Source organism: Nematolebias whitei, chromosome 15 (assembly GCF_014905685.2).
Source record: "Nematolebias whitei isolate Nwh7 chromosome 15, NemWhi1, whole genome shotgun sequence".
Taxonomy (NCBI): domain Eukaryota; kingdom Metazoa; phylum Chordata; class Actinopteri; order Cyprinodontiformes; family Rivulidae; genus Nematolebias; species Nematolebias whitei.
The window spans coordinates 11,511,949-11,532,805 of record NC_056512.1 but is presented as its reverse complement, the minus strand read 5'-3'; the positions used below and the strand labels follow the sequence as shown (position 1 = coordinate 11,532,805).

General features: G+C 42.3%; 1 protein-coding gene across 1 annotated transcript in view; it reads left to right on the top strand.

Moving 5' to 3' along the window:
• Positions 1–4,489, top strand: part of trpm4a (transient receptor potential cation channel, subfamily M, member 4a) — a 116,904-nt gene extending 112,415 nt beyond the window's left edge. Inside the window, exon 25 of the mRNA XM_037689315.1 lies at positions 4,288–4,489. Within this exon, the coding sequence (XP_037545243.1) occupies positions 4,288–4,313 (26 nt within the window). The 3' untranslated portion in view covers positions 4,314–4,489. The remainder of the gene's footprint in view (positions 1–4,287) is intronic.
• The last annotated feature ends 16,368 nt before the right edge of the window (positions 4,490–20,857 follow it).

Below are 20,857 nucleotides of genomic sequence, written 5' to 3'. Positions count from 1 at the left end.
CATTCAGCGTACAATAACACAGACTCCGTCACATTTAATTCACACCTCTTTAAACATTCGTACGGCCACGAAATGTAGTGAGGCGGATCGGGTCACGAGAAGCTCTTTAGAGACCTGTACTGGGCCACCAGAATGTAGTGATGTAGGGTTAGTTAGCGTAGGAGCTCCACTACAATCAATATTTAATGACGGGTTCTCTCTTTTTCGAGCTACTTGACAGATATGTGAGAGAGATATTGTGTTTAGACGCACTGTGTGGAGAAGGTCTAATCAGTGACGTGAGACGTTAATTTTCTTTGACCCATCAAAATGAATGTGGTCATTTATTAACAGAATCAAAATTTAACATCAAACATTGTACACGTGATTATTCTGATTGAACGCAATAACACAGCTTAATTAATGAGCTTTACAATGAGAAATCATACGGCCATGACTTCTCACTTGCAACTTATTACAACAGACATATCCTTAGATCTTAAATCAATATCTGCAGACTTTTAGCTTATCTTTTACTGGCGAGATAGAAGAGATGGAGTAAAGTTTAAGGAGGGAAAGTGGATACTTAGGGTTAACTAAGATAATAAAGAAAAGATGGGGAGTTATCTTGTTTGAAACCAGATAGCACGTTTCCCAGTGATTTCGGCTAGATGTACCCGAGCGTCGACCCTTTACCTTGGTGGGGTTTCAGAGAGGTCTTCTCCTGGCGTCCAACAAGGCTGAGTCTTTTTACCTCCAGGGATTTATCCGCGTCTCATCAACTTAGGATAACGAAGCTGACTGGCCCAGCTTCCAAAATAAACTTCCCCGAAAGTTAAGTGGAAACATGCTGAACTCCTTCTCAGCAGAACTCTCTGTTCTCCATGGAACTTCTGTTCATCCTCCAGAACTTCGGATCACTTCACTTCCCAGAACTTTTCTGTTCGGTTCTGCTCTCAGAACTCCGGTTCATGTCTCAGAACTGACTGGAACTAGGAAGTGTCGACATTTAAAGAGTTCTGTTTCCGGTCCCTTCTGGGAGTCCTGATTGGTTGAAAGAACCAACAGGGGTGGGGTTTTAGTGACGTAAGAGGTTACTACAAGTCAGAAAAACAGCGGAGATGTTTAAGAACAGACAGAGAAATGTTTTGGAGCAGACAGAGAAATGTTTAGGTGAAATGACAGACCCCAGGTGCCAGCTTCTCTGTTTCTGTCTGAGAGGTTTTAAAAACATGACAGTTGTAGTGAACCAGATGACCTCAAATCTACCAGATGGACAGAGACTGTTATTTTCATTGATCTGAATAAGTCTGGGCCATCTGATGACTTTCTTTCTTGAATTAATCAAGCAGAAAAGACAATTCTTTATAATCATTACTGTCTTACAAATGTTTTGATAATCAAATTGTGTTAGTTCACTCAATGCTTATAGGTTGAAAAGAACTACTCATCTTTATTTTACATAAACAGTAAGTAATGATTTTTATTCCTCATTCCAAGAAGAAATCACCTGAATAAGCATTCCTTGATTTTCTGTCTGAAATGAGTCAAGTCGTAAGTATGTGAAAGGTTGGTTTTCGGTCAACTAAAATGTTTACCGAGAAAAATGTCATGTTTAAACTTTTTCAGAAGATTACCAAGAGTTGACTCCACGAAGTCTGCTGTTGCTGCAATAATCTTTTCTGTATGTGAAAACAAATTTCATTCTCTGACCTCGACTGTTGATAAACACCTTACGTCAAAACCACTCCTCTTTCTGGTCCTTCCACGAATCAGAAAGCTCTAAATTAAACAGGAAGTCGACCCAAATAAAATGTGGCAACTTCTCAGTTCATGTTAGATTGAGAGTTCTGGAGAACGTGAGAGTTCCAAGATTGAGAGTGCAGTCGGTTCTGAAAGCTTCAGAGCAATGAAGAATCCAGAGGTTTTTTGGGGATTATAATTCTGTTTTGAGCTAACCACGCACGACTCTCTGAAGGTTTGGTAGCTCTCGACGGAGACGCTGAAACGAGTCAGAAAGGAACTACTCCAAGGCTGATTCATCATCAACAGGTAGATGGTTCTATTTTGACCAAGTGTACCGTGAGAAGCTGAGATCGGACGGAGCGTGCAACTTCTGGTCAAACAGATTAAATTCCCTCACATATTTCCTCTGTAAGATAAATCTCAATTTAATCTTAAACTCTTCTCTCTCATAAATCAGTACAGATATTTTTAGAAATGTCTGAAGCAAAGTCCTCAAATCACCGCCGAGTGATTTGAAGTTCATTTTCTGTGAAACTGTCTGTTATTATTTTCATATTTTGCCAAATTAATGTAAATGTTTGATGTTAAACTTTGATTTTGAAAATAAATGATTCCATTCATTTGATGGGTCAAAGATAAATAACGTCTCTCGTTACATTTTGTGTTAAATTCAATGCACGGCATTTACAGTCAGAAAAATGAAGAACTCGTGAAAAGTATGCATAAATATATATCCATATATTTGTCATACAACAAGTGACACGTACCTCACGTGACTCACTACACAGTTCATTCCAATAACTTCTTTCTGACTTTTGACCGACATCATTACTTCTCATTTCAGACGGAAGATCAAAAAATGCATGATTACTCTGTAACAGACATTAACTTGATTTCTACTTTGAATGAGGATTAAAAAATCATTAATACTGTTTCACAGTTGATTTAAAATGAGTAGTTCACTTCAACATTTAAAATGGTTTGAACTAAACACCTTTTGATTATCAAGACATTGTAAAAATAGTAATAAAAAAAGAGTGTTCTTTCAATTGATTAGTGCAGGATACAATTAGAAAGTCTCTGGATGAGCTTAATTTGTATTTCTGGACTCAAATCAATGAAATAACAGTTCCTGTCCCATGAAGGTCCTCAGGGTCAGGTTTTGACCTGAGGCTTAGTTCACTACACCCAGGATGCTTCGATAGCGGCCTTAAACTCATCCAGAGTTTTGGGTCTTGCGTCTCTCAACTTTCTCTTCACAATATCCCACAGGTTCTCTATGGGGTTCAGGTCAGGAGAGTTGGCAGGCCAATTGAGCACAGTAATACCATGGTCAGTAAACCATTTACCAGTGGTTTTGGCACTGTGAGCAGGTGCCAGGTCGTGCTGAAAAATGAAATCTTCATCTCCATAAAGCTTTTCAGCAGATGGAAGCATGAAGTGCTCCAAAATCTCCTGATAGCTAGCTGCATTGACCCTGCCCTTGATAAAACACAGTGGACCAACACCAGCAGATGACATGACACCCCAGTGACTGTGGAAACTTGACACTGGACCTCAAGCAATGTGAATTCCGTGTCTCCTCTCTTCCTCCAGACTCTGGGACCTTGATTTCCAAAGCAAATGCAAAATTTACTGTAATCAGAGAACATAACTTTGGTCCACTCAGCAGCAGTCCCAGGCGAGATGCTTCTGCCGCTGTTTCTGGTTCAAAAGTGGCTTGACCTGGGGAATGCGGCACCTGTAGCCCATTTCCTGCACACGCCTGTGCACGGTGGCTCTGGATGTTTCTACTCCAGACTCAGTCCACTGCTTCCGCAGGTCCCCCAAGGTCTGGAATCGGCCCTTCTCCACAATCCTCCTCAGGGTCCGGTCACCTCTTCTCTTGTTTTCTGCCACACTTTTCCCTTCCCACAGACTTCCCACTGAGGTGCCTTGACACAGCACTCTGGGAACAGCCTATTCGTTCAGCAATTTCTTTCTGTGTCTTACCCTCTTGCTTGAGGGTGTCAATGATGGCCTTCTGGACAGCAGTCAGGTTGGCAGTCTTACCCATGATTGTGGTTTTGAGAATTGAACAAGGCTGGGAGTTTTTAAAAGCCTCAGGAATCTTTTGCAGGTGTTTAGAGTTACGTCGTTGATTCAGGTGGTTAGGTTAATAGCTTGTTTAGAGAACCTTTTCATGATATGCTAATTTTTTGGGACAGGCATTTTGGGTTTTCATGAGCTGTATGCCATAATCATCAGTATTAAAACAATTAAAGACCTGAAATATTTCAGTTGGTGTACAATGAATCTGAAATATATGAAAGTTTAATTTTTATCATTACATTATGGAAAACAATGACCTTTATCACAATATGCTAATTTTTTGAGAAGGACCTGTAGTACTGTAAAAACAATTATTTTAAATGACAGCCACGTGGCAGTCCCTGTCATAGTTTCTCCAGGAACTTTCTAATAATTGTTCTATCCTTTACACAACCAGCCCTTCGAAAGGACCAAAATAACCAATTTTTTATTTTGGGGAGAATTCTAAATATGTTTGTTTTTTTCTTGTAGATCCTGCTCCTCTGTCTTCAAGCTGACTAACTTAACTCCAGGATGAAGCTCAGCAACATAGAGAACAAGTTGTTTACTCAGGTCATTTAAACCTAACCCTAACCCATTCCCTGTCAAAATTTAACCCTACACCAGGTCTATTCAAATAAACTGCTCAGGGGGGCACAGTTTCTGAAAACCAGCAGCTCAGGGGCCGGACATCCAGCAATTAAAGTCATTATGTAAATAAAACAAGTTTTACAATGTTCTGTTACCTTTTTTTTTATTATTTTGCTGCATTGAATCATAAATGCAATAAACAAAACCCAAAAGTGTAATTCAAAGAAATTTCATGTCAAGATTTATTTCCTTGCAGTAAAAGTAGTGATGATATAATGTGAAATAATATTAGAAACCAAAATGACACACTATACCTCCTATTTAACGTAAATACTATTCTACCATCTCTGACTTGTCAAATCTCTACGCTTTCAAAATAAAAAAACACGCTAACCGTTTTTGACCAACATGTTGCTGCAGTTCCAGGTGGGTCCATTAAGAACCAGTTCTCATTTACAATGAAACGATTGCACAGACCAGTTCTTCCTCTAACGGTTCATAAATCACAGGTGAGGCATCCACATCCACTCAGGTGTGAGCTTTGAGCAGAACCAAAAGAGGCTGAGCAGAACTCTGGTGGGCTAAAAGTGAGAGATGCGTGTGCATGTCGAACATCACCTTCGTGTCATATACTATAATGTATCTATACATTCATTATCTTTACCTGCTTCTTCCTTTTTGGGTCGCGGGGGTCACTGATGTCCATATCCAGCAATCACTGAGCGAGAGGCGGGGGACACCGTGGACAGGTCTCCAGTCCATCACAGGGACACATAGAGACAAATGAGACAAACAACCATTCACTCTCTCACTCTCACCTAGGGACAATTTAGTTACCAATCAGTGCATGTTTTTGGTCTGCGGGAGGAAACTGGAGTACCCGGAGAAAACCCACACATGCATGGAGAGAACATGCAAACTCCACCCAGAAAATTCCCTGACTGAGATTTGATCTTCTTGCTGAGAGGCAACAGCTCTGAGCCACCAATCCATCATGCCATCCAAACTAGTAGACTAGGAAGAGCATTTTAGACACAACATAAAAATAATTTGTATCCCACAGGGAAGCTGATCGATTGAGCTACTTTCCAATGTAATCCCTAACTCCTGGGAGCTGACAACTTTGAGAAGTTGGTCATCAACAGTGTGGTGGATGGGCGTAGTTTTTGGATCACGTGGTTTCTGTAGTGATGTTAAGATCACCTGTTTGCTCACCTAGTGATGTTGTTAATGAGTGGGTGATGGGGGAAGTTTACATTTTTTGCTGACAGCCTTTTAATTCTTGCCTTTTATGCTGGAAACTGGATTTGTACGCTGCTCTGGGATATGATTCACGGATGTTTTGTCTTGGAATATGAAAACGCCAATAAAGGAATCTTAACTGCAGCTTGGATTTATGTCTTAAACGTGGGCGTGTCAACAATTTCCCCTACTCAGCTGCTCGGTGACTCAGTTTGTTTGACAGTCTCCAATAAATAGAACGCACCATACTCTACAATCTAAACCACCAATAGATTCTAACCTCATCTATTGATTGTGTTAGTACACCTTGTACAGGAGAGTGGAAAATTATGTGATTTGGCATGCATTGAGCAAATAAATATGGCAGCAAACCAGCCTTCGTTTGCTCAGTCTACATTGCAGAGGTGATGGGGCAGTGACTGAACTTTTGTGAATCAAGTCAGATGCTAAGAGTTAAGGTGATCCAACACTCATTACACTTCCAAGACAAGTTGCAGCTATGCCATCAATGGCCTGTACAGCTGCTGCTGCCGCCAGATGCTGATAACACTAGCACTATTTGCCGCCAGGGCATCTGCCATCAATCAGTTAACAAGTCTCTGCTACTGTCACGGATTGTAGAGGTAGGACTTAAGATTGCAGACTGACAGGAGGAGCTTTAGAAAAACATGAGAAAACAAAAACCAAAGTTTTTTTTTAACAAAATAAAAGGCTGACATGGCAGCAACAAAAAAATCTCAAGGAGACATGGAGGAGAACCAGACATGTCACATGTCATGAAGCACGCACAAGTCAATGAGAAGAAACCGAAATGTCTGAAGAAAACTCACACACAGGGGGAACAATCAAATTCCACACAAAGAGGCCAGGAGATGAACCATAATTATGGACTTGTTTTGATCAGTTGGTCCCTCAACTCAATTTACAACATTTCTTCAAAGAGACGACAGGCTTTAGGCGAGCCGATTTGCCCTGTTGGCATGCATGCAGCTGGATATCTCATCGACTTGATGATATGCGTCTCTGCTGCCATTTGTGGATTTTAAGTATGCATATTTAATTGGATTTACGATAACTAGTTCCTGCTTTTTGGATTTGGCTGGTTGCTGGTTTTATCTACAATCAAGGAAGTTGTCGGCAGCAAATTTTGGACCTGATCATGCTGCTTGCCTTTATGATGGCTTGGTTCATGTCTCGAGTACCCGGACTTAAATGCTTTGGGCAGAATGGATCAGATCTTGGGGATTTTATTCAGTCACGTTCCATCTGTGTGGCCATGTAATTTGGACATTTTGGAACTGAGTGCACCAACACAGACTCAAGGTTAATGTCATTAAGTTCTGCCTGTCCCCAAAACAACTGTGTGTTTATCTGAATTTGTCTCCCTTGGCTGGCCTTAAAGGTCATCTTATCTGAATTTGACTGGAAAATGTGATCTGACGCTCACCACCCCCTCCCTGAGGAATTTCCAACAGATAACCAGATGAAACCAGCTGAATAAACTTTGTGTCGTCATTTCAGGACTCTTGGATTCTCATTGTCGTTATTCTTGGCCATTCCTCGACATACCTCGAGAATGTTTATGGATCTTACCGAAGGACATTGACTGATTATTACATCTTTATCAGAATGCTTACAGTGACCTCGAGAGCATCTATGATCATGCTCACCGCTCTCGCCTCCCCCCTCCTGCAGAATGTCTACGTCACTATGTGCTTGTTTGCGCGAGGTGTTTTTTAATATCAGTTTTTTCTTCTCAGGCAGGAACAAAAAAAGTCTGATGGGAATTTTTTTGCCTCCAAATACCTACGTGTCCAGTTTATCACTTTTATTGTCTGTCCAAACAGGTCTCACTTGTAAATGAGTCACTGAGGCTCAATGTGACTTATCTGTTTAAATAAAAGTTGAATGAATGAACCTGCAACTTTCTCACTACTCCGCTTACGAATAAAATGTTCTGACTCTAGTACCCTTCTCAGGAGGAGCAATAGGAACAGCTTCTACTCTGAAGCTGTTAGACTCATGAATCCTTAATCTGGATTATCACTGTGAAAAAAAAATCACTGTAATGCCACTTGATTGTTGATATGTGCTGCTGACTATCCATGATGCTGATCTCATGCTGTTGATTATTTTGTTCTGCTGTGTTCATTCATACTCATCTGCTCACACTGACTCATGTTCATGCTGCTGTTGTTCGGCGTATTGTTTTTGTATTTAGTATATTCTTAGTTTAGCATATTTCTTAGTTCATATATTAGCTCTTATTATTGTTTTTCTTTACAATTTACACTTTTGTTGGATTTAACAAGAGACCCTGTGTACACAGTTTTGTTCCACCACATGTACCACATGTACCACATGTGGTGCGAATGACAAATAAAGAAACCCTGACTTTGAGACTGTTCCATGATGCTCCCTGATTTAAAAATGTTTCTTCTTGTAACTTTTCAGGAAAAAAAACAACAACCGTATATTTTTGAATTTGTTGTTATTCTGTTATTATTGTGGCTTTGGGTTTGAAGGCATCTTTGTTTTTTCTCTAAAATAAACTAAAACCACTATTGCCCTGGTTTCTTATTTGATATGATGTTCATGTTTATGTTACTAGAAATACTTTAATTGCTAGGGGAACACTGCTGTTAAAAAGTGCCTTTTTTTGAAAATGTTGCAAAGCTTTTTTTATATAAAACAATATCTTAAAATACCCTAAATGTCTCTGAGTCAAATTTTGTGCATAATAATGAGATTAATCGATATTAATCTCATGTCAGAATGTGCTCTTATTGTGAAAGGGACAATATAAATGGAGTGGATCAACGGTTGTAATTCATTTGTTTTTTCTGAGCTTGGTGTTGGAAGACGTATAGAATAAATCAAGACTCAAAATATTTTTCGTCTCTTTCTGCCAACTTCCACATTGGTGACCCCGAACATGTTTTCGAATGAGAACTCACCATATGCTGACGCTGCTTCTCCATCAGCCGTGTTTTCGTACCAAGTTTTTTGCTGGGCAGACATTGCTCTAACCGCAGTGGTCTCGTCTCCTGCCGCCGCTTCATCTGCTGTGTTTGCGGCCATTTTTAAGCTTCCAGAGTTCTGGCAACACAATCTGGAACCATTGTTCCAGCATGTGGAAGCCCAATTTCATCTCCGTGGGATAACCACAGACAAGACCTAGTACTTTCACGTCGTTGCTGCTTTGGATTCTGGTTCCACCCACCATCTGATGGGTCTGCTGTGGGACCCACCAAGCACTAACAAATATAGTGCGCTCAAGGAGAACCTGCTGTGGCTTTACCACCTGTCAGATGTGGAGCGGGCTGACAGTTTGTTGTCCCTGAGTGGCTTGGGGGATCGCAAGCCCTCCGAGCTGATGGAGAACATTCTGGCGTTACTTGGCTCAGGGGATGTTTCCTTCCTTTTTACACACCTGTTTCTTCGCCAGCTTCCTCCACCTGTTCACACCCCGCTGGCCAGCTCCCCGCTGATCCAGACAAAAGATTTTCACTGAAGAATCGGACCAACTTTTGTTAGCTTCCAGGCACTCCAGTGTGCAGGCACTTTTACCAGGTGTGACTCAAAGGTGGGCGGAGGCTGTTGATGCCGTGGCTGCGGTGACAGAGTGGCGAAAGGATGACGTGCTTTTCTTCTACCACCGCCAGTTTGGAGTAAAAGCGAAGCGCTGCATTCCTCTGTTCATTCCATGCTTCAGGGGACCGAGAGGGCCGGTGCTTGCTAGCAGCTGTGTGTGCTGGCAACTCAGATAAGCTGCTTTTCAATCATGGATGAGGTTTCTGGATGCTGTTTCCTGGTGGACTCGGGTGCACAGCGGAGCATTATGCCAACTTCATCTACAGATGCCTTGTGTCAAAGTAACTGACCCCCGCTGGACGCGGCTAATGATGCCCCCATTCAAACTTTTGGATCGAGGTCGGTGACTGTGTATCAACGGACGTCAGTTCCAGTGGGACTTTTTAATAGCTTCTGTGTCTGTACCTATTTTGGGCGCTAATTTTTTATGTGCTTTCAGGTTATTAGTGCATGTTGCTAATAGCTGCTTAATCAATGCTGTGACTTTTGATACCTACCCATGTAAATTTGGAGGTCCTGCCCATCAACCTCTTGCTAACATGAGTTAAAGACGGGAGCTGGCTGTGGACCACCAGACCTGGAAACCCCCTCCAGCCCACGTCTTCCCCCCCCGGCTCGAACCTCCCTCAGAAGTGGCAACTCATACTAATCAATAAATCAAGGAAACGTGAATTAAGTTTTATCAGTTATATTAAAAAAGGCAGGAAAAGGTTACAATTTACAGCGCTGGACTCTCCAGTTTGTGACACTTTCACAGACCCGGAAGAAGAGCCCCGATGTCCTGTGTCATTAATCATTTATAGGGTCCTAAGACTCCATCTTCGCAGAAGGGGAGCTCAACCTGTCAGTGTATGAGGGGACATGACTAAGTGTGATCTCAGTGGAACTTATGTGGTTATGACGTGTTAGGAAATATGAGACAGTGTCAGAATTAACTTTTTTAGATTTTTCTACCTGGATTATTGAGCATGCATCAGGATATTTTGAATCACTTTGGCCAGGATTGCCTCAAACTAGTAAGAGAGTTTGAGAAAACAGCAAGGAAGAGGGCAGACTACAGGAACCACTTGCGATTCAACCTCAGATGTCGACAAAGTGGCATCATTCCCAAGAGCCTGGAACTAAAATCATCGGTCAGCAGGCACCGAGCAAGCAAGATCCTTCAGAAGGCACAGACCCAGCTGCTGAATGAATGAGTGAGACAGACCAATTTTACTATTGAGGCCTTGAAGGCCAAAGAAGAGCACATTAAACAGCAACAATTAAAGTGCATAGATCAGACCACACTTCAGCAAGTGATGGACTGTACAGATCAGGCACGCTTAGCACAGCATGTTAAGTCCAAGACTCGACAACAAAACGAGTTTAACTTACTAATAACTCATCAACAACATCACTATTCCAATAACAACACATTCGGTGTAAGACAACACTCCAGTATACAATTACATGCCAGGGAGACAGAAAAGTGGGTGAAGAATTTATCTGACAGACAGCTCACCCAGCCAGAGACAGAGATTCTTGCCAGTGGACTGAACTTTGCTGTTGCACCAAGTAGAATTCCTCTGGTGGAGATGATCACAGCCACAGAATCAGCCATCCGCAACAACAAAATGAAAGAGGGTGAAGCAGAACAGCTCAGAATCAAAGTTTCAGCCTGCCTCAGCAATGCCAAACCACCACCTTCAAACATCAGTAGAGAGGAGAGGGATGCACTCACCACTCTTAGCAAGGACAAAAACATCATCATTCTCCCAGCAGACAAAGGAAGGTGCACAGTGATTTTGAACCAGAAAGACTATCATGAGAAAGTTATGACACTCCTTAGTGACTTAACCACTTATGAACCTCTGAAAAGAGATCCAGGAAGTGGTTACAAGAAGAATTTGATAAATTGCCTGAAAATTTTGGAACAGGACAAAGCTATTGACTGTTTTCTGTACCACAGACTGTACCCAGGGGAGGCCACACCTAGTCTGTATGATTTACCTAAAATCCACAACAAGGTGTACCTTTAAGACCAATTGTTAGCATGATTAACTCTGTCACTTACAATGTTTCCAAATATCTGGCATCTGTACTCATCCCTTTAGTTGGCAGCTCAGAACATCACATACAGAACACCATGAACTTTGTGGATAAGGTGAGGGATGTCATCATGGAGACTGATGAAACAATGGTCTCTTTTGATGTCACATCACTCTTTACGTGCATTCCTGTTGATGATGCAGTAGAGGTGGTCAGTTTAAGATTAAAATCAGACACCACTCTGAGCAGCAGGACCACGCTTTCCACAGAACAACTGTGTCAAGTCTTGAAACTGTGCATGCAGTCAACCTACTTCACACATAGGGAGCAATATTATAGGCAGACACATGGGTGTGCTATGGGGTCTCCAGTTTCTCCTATTGTGGCCAACTTGTACATGGAGGAGGTAGAAAAGAGAGCTTTGGCGTCCTTTTCAGGGAAACCACCAAGTCATTGGTTCAGGTATGTTGATGACACCTGGGTTAAAATTAAAGTCCAGGAAGTTCAAAATTTTACTGACCACATCAACTCTGGATAAATATATCAAGTTCACATGAGAAGATGTAAAAAATGGCAGGTTGGCTTTCTTGGACTGTGAGGTCTCAGTCTCTGATAGAGGACATTTGCAAACTGAGGTGTACCGCAAACCCACCCACACAGACCAGTATTTGCAGTTTACCTCCCATCACCCTTTGCAGAACAAGTTAGGAGTCATCGGGACTCTGTACCACAGAGCAGACAGTGTCCCCACTAACTCAGGAGCCAGGCAGAAGGAGAAATCCCACACAAAACAGGCTCTAGAGCAATGTGGCTGTCCTAACTGGGCCTTCCTGACAGCAGAGAAGAAACCCAAACAGGACTCCAGTCAGCCATCAAGTGAAAAGGAGGAACCCAGACCCAGACCAGTGGTTATTCCGTATGTTGAGGGAGTATCAGAGAAAGTGAGACGTTTATTTTCTAAACACAATGTCCCAGTGGCTTTTAAACCCCAAAATACATTACGGCAAAGACTGGTTCATCCCAAAGATCCAGTCCCCCGGCACAAACAGAGTTATATTGTGTATGCTGTTCAGTGTCAGGAGGGCTGTGATCAGTCTTACATCGGGGAAACTAATCAGCCACTGGCCAAAAGGATGGCCCAGCACAGAATAGCAACAACATCAGGCCAGGACTCTGCGGTCTACACTCATCTCCAGGCCAGCGGTCACTCTTTCAGGGATGAAGATGTTCACATCCTGGATAGAGAGGAATGATGGTTTGAGAGAGGAGTAAAGGAGGCCATCTTTGTGAAAAAAAAGTCCATCATTAAACAGGGGTGGAGGACTCCTGGTTCAACTGTCCCCCTCTTACAATGCTGTTATTGCTAGTATCACTCAGCCCTCTGTGAATAATAAACAGTCATCAGTGTGCTAATGATCCATCGTTAGGTTGGTGGTCCTTCTTGATCATGGGAGCAGCTGGTTTTGGTTGTCAGCAGCAAAACTGGTTGATCCACTCTGAGAAGGTGCTATTTATAAGACTGAGCTGAATACAGCACCTCAGACTGAGAAAGTCTTTCGGATGAAAGATGAAACGTATCTACTTTTTTTTTTATTGTTTTGCTTTGTTTTGTTTTTTTGAAGGGCCAGAGGACCAGATTTAACTTTTTTAGACTCACCAGAGACTCTACTTCCTCAGGTAGCTGAGACAAGCTGGACTGGAAAGCTCAGTCCTCACCTCCTTCTACAGGTGTGCAGTGGAGAGCATCCTGTGCTCCAGTATCAAGATGTGGCATGGAGGTTGCACAGCTGCAGAAAGAAAAGCTTTGCAGCTTTATTTATAACTTCAGGTAAATTTAATCACAATGAAATGAATCAAATTAGTTTTTAAAAAAGATGTCACATTAAACAAAACAGTAGCTAAAGGCATCAAATTATTTGATTGGTCTAAAATGTATAAAACAGAATAAAAATTGAAAATTGGAGCTAATAAAAAGCTAAACGAGAGCTAAAAGTTCAAATCAGTATAGGATGACAAAAATAGAACAGGTAGATTAAAGCAAATTTCAAAAAGAACAAAGATTTCAGTGTGTTTATTTGGGGGATTTTTTTCCCCCCTGTCCGGCATTGTGACACTTAGAATTATTGTCCGAGTGTCAAAATAATGCCCAACACATTTACTTTCACAAGCAGAGCCTTATGGCTGGCCTTAATGCTCCACTTGATATATAAATAAAACTTTATTAGAATTTGCTTTGGGCTTGTTTCAGTTGTAATGAACATGGGGATGAAAAACAAAGAAAAAACAAAGCAGAAAAGTGAGAGAAGGGTTAAAAGGGAAAGAAGGAGATAGGAATAGAGGAGAGAGAGAGGTATAAAAAGAACTCAAATCAACTCAAAAAGCGTTCAATACAAAAACAACTGGACTTTATTTGTAACAGAAGACGTTTCGCTCCTCATCCGAGGAGCTTTCTCAATTCAAAGAGCAGAGAGTGAGAGATACAGATTATAAGGCTGAGTGAGATAAGACACACACACACACACACATAAGACACACACACACATATGTAGATTGGCAGTTCACACCTAAACACTTAAACAGTAGGTCTTTGTTCCTCTAATTCACTGACGAGGCCCCTCTGTTCCCATCAGGTGTGAAAACCGGTGATTAAGTCCTTGTCTTGTAAAAGTAATCAACAGGACCAACTTCACTCCAGACCAGATCTGCACCCTGTTGGATCTCTGCCTCTCCACCACTTATTTCAAGTTCAATGACAGTTTTTACAGACAGAAGCACGGCTGTGCCATGGGATCTCCAGTGTCACCCATTGTTGCCAATCTCTACATGGAGGAAGTGGAACAGAGAGCCCTACACTCCTATGAGGGAACAACGCCAAGCCATTGGTTCCGTTATGTGGATGACACCTGGGTCAAAATCCAAGCTAAGGAAATAGAAGCGTTCACCAGACACATTAACTCGGTCGATAACAACATCAAGTTCACCAGAGAGGATGCAAACAACAACAAGCTGCCTTTTTTGGACTGTTTGGTTCAGCTGGAGAGAGAGGACAGCCTCAACATTGAAGTTTACAGAAAACCAACCCACACAGATCAGTATCTTCTGTTTGACTCCCACCATCCACTGGAACACAAACTCTCTGTCATCAGGACTTTACAACATTGGGCCGAATGCATCCCCACGAAGACAGAAGGGAAGGAAAAGGAACAGAAACACATTCAAGAAGCTCTTCAAAACGTGGATATCCTAACTGGGCTTTTGTCAAGTCAGCGAGGAAATCTACAAAACACACCAATAAACAGAAAAAGGAGAACAACAGACGGAAAAACATTGTCATCCCTTATGTTGCTGGAGTATCAGAGAAATTCAGAAGGATCTTCAACAAACACAAGATCCCAGTACATTTCAAACCCAGCAGGACTCTCAGATTTAGGCTGGTCCACCCTAAGGATAAAACACCCATACACAAACAGAGTGGTGTAGTGTATGCGGTCCAGTGCAGCGAGGACTGTCCAGACCTCTACATTGGAGAAACTAAACAGCCTCTTCACAGACGCATGGCTCAACACAGGAGAGCCACCTCCTCTGGACAAAATTCCGCAGTTCACCTCCACCTCACAGATGAGGGACACTCTTTTGAGGACCAAAATGTGCACATTTTGGACCGAGAACACAGATGGTTTGAGAAGGGGGTGAAGGAAGCAATTTATGTAAAAAGAGAAAAGCCATCTCTTAACAGAGGAGGAGGCCTCAGATTTCCACTTTCAAAAACATATAATGCAACTTTAAAACAGATTCCCAGCCAGTTTTCACACCTGATGGGAACAGAGGGGCCTCGTCAGTGAATTAGAGGAACAAAGACCTACTGTTTAGGTGTTTAGGTGTGAACTGCCAATCTACATATGTGTGTGTGTGTCTTATGTGTGTGTGTGTGTCTTATCTCACTCAGCCTTATAACCTGTATCTCTCACTCTCTGCTCTTTTAATTGAGAAAGCTCCTCGGATGAGGAGCGAAACGTCTTCTGTTACAAATAAAGTCCAGTTGTTTTTGTATTGAACGCTTTTTGAATTCATCATGTCCTGGATGACTGAGAATCTTCACCAGCATAACTCAAAACATCATTGAAGTCTGCCCATAGGCGTCGCAACCATTATATGTGAAGGGGACAAGTCCCTCCCCCACATTAAAAAAAACGTTCATTTGGACACCCCCCCACACACTTTTATTATGAAACAGTTCAGTCGGTGCAGTTTCTTTCTTCGTGAACAAATCCATTCCACTTGATTAATAGGAGAATACTCAAACCACTAAAACTCCACTCCAGGTTTTCCTGGTTACCTCCAACTCTAAACACAGCAGCCTGTTGCCACAGTCACAATATATGGTGGTCACAGAATATGGTGTGTCAATAAACCAGGTGTCTGTAGTGATGATGCATGAACAGACGACCAGCTTTACTAAAGATGAAGCCTGATCAAAGTTCTCCTCAGCAGCAGTAGGACTGAACTCCTGCTTTAAATCAAGCTGAAAATGATAATGTGTAACCAAAAGTGTTTTACTGTTTTGATAACGTGTAACTAGGCGGTTTTACTGTTTTACTAATAATCAACAAATAATCAATTAATGGAAGTATTAATCTTTAAGAAATTGTATAATCTTTTGTATGATTGTGTGATTACTTTTACTTATGAAATGGTAAAGTAAAGAGGCCTCATGTAACAGTGAAACATGTCTGAACATGCCCACCAAAGGACAAGTCTGGGCTTGCCTCGAGCAATAGAGGAAAACAAAAAGTCATAGAGTTCAAACACAGCTCATCTCCTGATGACGCATCTTTGAGCAAAACAAGTTCTGGAAAGTACCAGAAAACTGGTCTAAACCGGTTGAGGTGCAAAACAGCAGAGAAGTTACTGGAAAAGAAATGATGTAATTTTCCAAAACCCCTCCTTAAGAGGAGGAGAGAAAAAGAAGTCTTTAAATACAGACTGACCGGATTGAACTTGGTCAATGCAGAGTCGAAGCTGGACTGAAGAGCCGAGCAGAGGGGATTATAGGCAAAGGCAGCTCATCGGATCAGAGGGAGCCCATAAAGGAGTTGGATTTTATCAGTTTTGGGACGATGTTGGAAGTTAACTCTTTTCTTCACCAACATGGGATTGGATTTAAGCTTTCTTCCGTCAATACTTAAACTGGATGAGCTTCCAACTTCTATTAATTGCTTGACCTGGGCCCGTCCAAAAACTGATTCTCTAATTTGGAATAGTTGTACTTGCCTTCGAGGTTGGCCTGTATCTCTCTCCTAGAGAACCGGAAATTTGCCCTTACCCCCACAGTGACTCACTAAGGGTCACCTCAAAATCATGGTAAGCGGACAACCTCATTCTTACTCTGCTCTAATTAAATTGTTTCAACAAATTGGAAGAACAGCATACAGAATAAATTTGGGAGTACTGAATTGGTTACTGGTGAGATTTGCTCGAAGGTGTTTCTGGTTCATGAGGGAGTTGAGGGAGAACATCTTTTGGCTTGAGTTGTGAAAGGTCTATGTGAAGGCAGTATCTGTAAACCCTCAAGGGCTCTTGAGGTTTAGAGTTCCACAGATAGTAGTCACCGCCTAGTTTAGGGAAGAAAGTGTATCCTATGTACTCATGAAAATTTAATCATTATAAAATTGTGCCTGTTGCTGTACCCCTGCGCAAATCATTGATTAAAAGCAAAGCAAAACGTACAAATCTGGACTATTATTTCATTCTTATCAACTAAATACATGGTAATGCTTGGTTCACTTAAAAAACATCAATAAAGGAGGTTTTGACAGGTTTATTAGCTACAGAGTAACAAACACCCTTGTGCCCATTTCCAGGGCCCTAAAAATTACCAGAACAGTTAACAATTGCAACGCTAAAGTGAGAGGTGAGCGGCCACAACGCGAGTTTCTCTGGACCAGAAGATCCATTCCCTGCTGCTTGGAGGTTCGAGGTAACAGAGTGAGATTAGGGTGTGACTCACGGATTTAAGGTCGTTAATATTCTGGATGAATCACCTCGCCGCAGCCTTAATGAGGCTACTTTAGACAGCTACAGGTAATACCACGGCGCTGAAGTAAACTTCCGGACCCCTTGGAGGAGAAGCTGCAAGTAAAGGTGCTTATCGCTACTTCCAGCGGTTACCTTTGCCTATCGGAAAGCAGACATGGCACCCCAGATGGGACCCACACGGTCCCAGAAGTGAAGACGCGCTACAGAGGACTGATAGGCGTCGATAGAGCAGCTCTAGAGAGTAAGGAGCTGTCAGTGACTGGGAGACCCCCCAGTTAGTACCCCCAATAGATCACTAGAGGCTAGTGAGGAGGGGTAGAAGGCTTACGAGGGTTACTGACCATAATCCAGAATCGTAGGTAAGCAGCTGGTCTGTCCTAGTCCAAAACGTTAGGATAAAGTCTGGAGACTTTGAGGACCGACAAACTTGACCCGACAAGAAAAGACATAACGATGGCCTCAGGAGAGGCATCTACGAGTGTAGAGCCAGACAGACCCGAGCCGGCTCAGGAGAGCCAAGAAGAACAGAAGCCAGAAGAAGGAAAGACAGATGGCCAAAAGATAATGGTACAAAGTACAGGAGGAAAACCAGTAGGAGTAACCAGGGTGGAAGTCATCCTATATGGAAAAGGGTATCATACCTGGAATCCAGCAGTGAAGGGAATACTAAGAGAAAGTAATCCCCAGCTAGATGGAAAAGTTCTGGAGGAAGGACTGGAAAAATTTATAAGAGAAAAAGGAAAGTTTTGCTGTACGACAGCCCGGAAGGGAGTCCAAACAGTGGTGGTAAGAGACCCAGGCGAAGCAAAATCAAAAAAAGAAGTAAAAAAATGGTTACAATGGTGGGTGCAACAGATAGAGGCACGAAAAGAGACGACAATAGTGACAGTAATTAGCCCCTCAATCGAGTATGACCCCATAGTAAAAATGATATCCAAAGTGACAGGATTAGATGGGTACATTACAAACCCTCTATGCAGGGCAACAGCAAAATATAAAGAGTGTGAAGAAGAATTGGCAAGAATGAGGGAGTATAGAAAAGAGAAAAAATCACAGATGGATCCTGAAAGTGAGCACAGCTCCGTTGCACAAACCCCCGAAGCGTCGGAGAATGAAGAAGACCAAAGCGAACCAGAGGACGTGGTTTTAAAGAATATACCCCCCCTCAATATTAAAAGGGAAGGAGAAAACCCAGGACGCACGAGGCTAAAGCAGGGAGTTTACCCTCCAGCCTCTCATCACCCCCCCACGTTCGTGAGCTCCACTCCAAACTTGAGTGCGTACAGAGAAACTCCCAAATATCATTCCGATACAGACGAGGAAGCCAGAGCAGAGCAACTAAGATTATTAGCAAGTATGATCAAAAGAGAAAACGAACCTGAAGAAAGTAATAATGAGAGCACAGGGTGTAAGGACTATCTTAAACAGGTTGACAAGAACTTAGATCTGCTTGCCCAAAGTATAGTGGAAAGGATGGGGAGACTCGAAACCAATGAGACTGGGTGGGTAGAAAGGGGGTTACGAGGAATGCGAGAGCAGAGACAGACAGAACCACTAAAAAACCAGCCGATTAAACAAGAGAATCCTAAACAGAACCCCTCAGGAGAAACCCCAAAAACTTATGGGAAAAAGAAGGCTAAAGAAAAACACTTAAAACCAGAACCTGAGTCAGATTACAGTCAAGAGGAAGGGGAAAAAGAAAATTCACAAAAGAAACAAAAAATTAGGCAAACAGCGGGGCTCAAACAGGATCTGTCCCACTCTGGTCTCCCATTAGAACCACTCCCGAAGGAAACTCAATGCGTGAAGTTTCAAAATGGTACCCGGGTATACCAAATGATTGGGACACCATGGTCTATAGAAGCAGATGCATTACTGGTGTTCACAAATCATAAGTACAAAATCCATAACTCGACCTACAGAAAAGCTTTAAAGAAAGTAGCCGGTAGGGAGTACCAAGCTGAAATAAAACAACTTGTTGGTGAACCAAACAGCAAAGAGCCAGAAGCAAGAATGACCAGTGGAGCCGATGCTCCGTACTATGCGATAATACACATCCCAATTCGAAGCTATAAAGAAGCAACCGATGAGACCAGGTATCTCAAGGAAATGTTAGAAGCTCTGCAGAAAGGAGTGTTCCGAGCCATAGAGTTTGGCTTCAGGCGCATAGTGATAGGAATAGATGGGCTCCGGTCCCATCATTTGCAGTGGGAAACGGCTGAGAGAATAGCGGTCAATTCAATGACGTATCTGGCCAAAGACATGCCAGCGGGAGCCCACTTAAAAGAAATGATTATAGTGACCCCCACTCATCTAGATGAAGACCGAAAATCCAGAGTCGTAGCCGCAATGACAAAACGAGAAGAGAAACCAATTAAAGAACCCCTAAAGTTAGGGAGAGAACACACAGAAAAATCATCGACACCGGGATCGTCACCGGGAGCCAAGAAAAGTGAAGACCCATTAAGGATCAGTCCTCAGGGGTTGAAGATGCCCCTGACCTCATCCTCAGAACATGACCTGATAAGTTCAACCACAAGACGACGCAGAAGCGGAGCAGACTCACGAGAGGGACAGCCAAAGAGAGAGACAGTAACAAAAATACAACCCTTAAACATAGAGAGTGAGGAGGTGTATTATGAAATTCTTTATCAAAAGGGCTCGTGAACGGTCGGCACAGATATTCAGACAAGATGGAAAAAAAATAAAACACAGAGGCTGTTACTGCTAGAAATAATAAGTGTCATTTATTAACCTGCCACAGAAAACAGCCAAGCAGAAAACAACACCAGAGACTGTTACTGCTAGGATAAATAAGTGTCATTTATTAACCTGCCACAGAAAACAGCCAAGCAGAAAACATGTACACTCGTACACTCTTAACACACAAAATGATATGAAAGAACTTCTCACCGTGACACTGGCCGGGAAGTCGTTTTCGACCCAGGTAAAGAAGAATCACATCAAAATTGCGCATGGCACCAGTGCGCTGGTCCACACCAAGACTTCCGACTCTCTGTGTTTGATACATTTCTTATATACCTTTCCCTGACCGGATCGCGTGAGAGCAGTGAAAAAACAAGTTTGATGGTTACCAGAACAACGGATGAGGAGCTGGTGATTTATTACAAATAAGGAGCACGGTGACCTCAAGGCGGGCCAAAACCCTGAAGCCAGAAATACTCCTTAAACTTTTACAAAGCATTCCTAAAGAGGGAACACACACCCCTCCATCCCTCTGCAAACCATCAAAGAATGTCCCAAATATTAACAAAGGCAACATAAATCATTCCCCCCTTTGTCTTTGTGACATGTTAAACAAAGTACAATCCCTAATATGTGAATAACACGTTGTATAAGTGTGTTTCCAAACTACATGTAAATGAGTGTAAATTGACATAAAAGCATCAAAATAATCATTCCTATATCAGGAGGATAACGACGAGAGCTCTCAGGGAGAACCAGACGTAGACCCGAGTCAGGAAGAAACCGATGACGAAGGTAGTGCCAGTCTAGAATCAATAGCAGGCCAATACGACGGTCCAGTTAAGCCATTAAGAATAGGACAAAG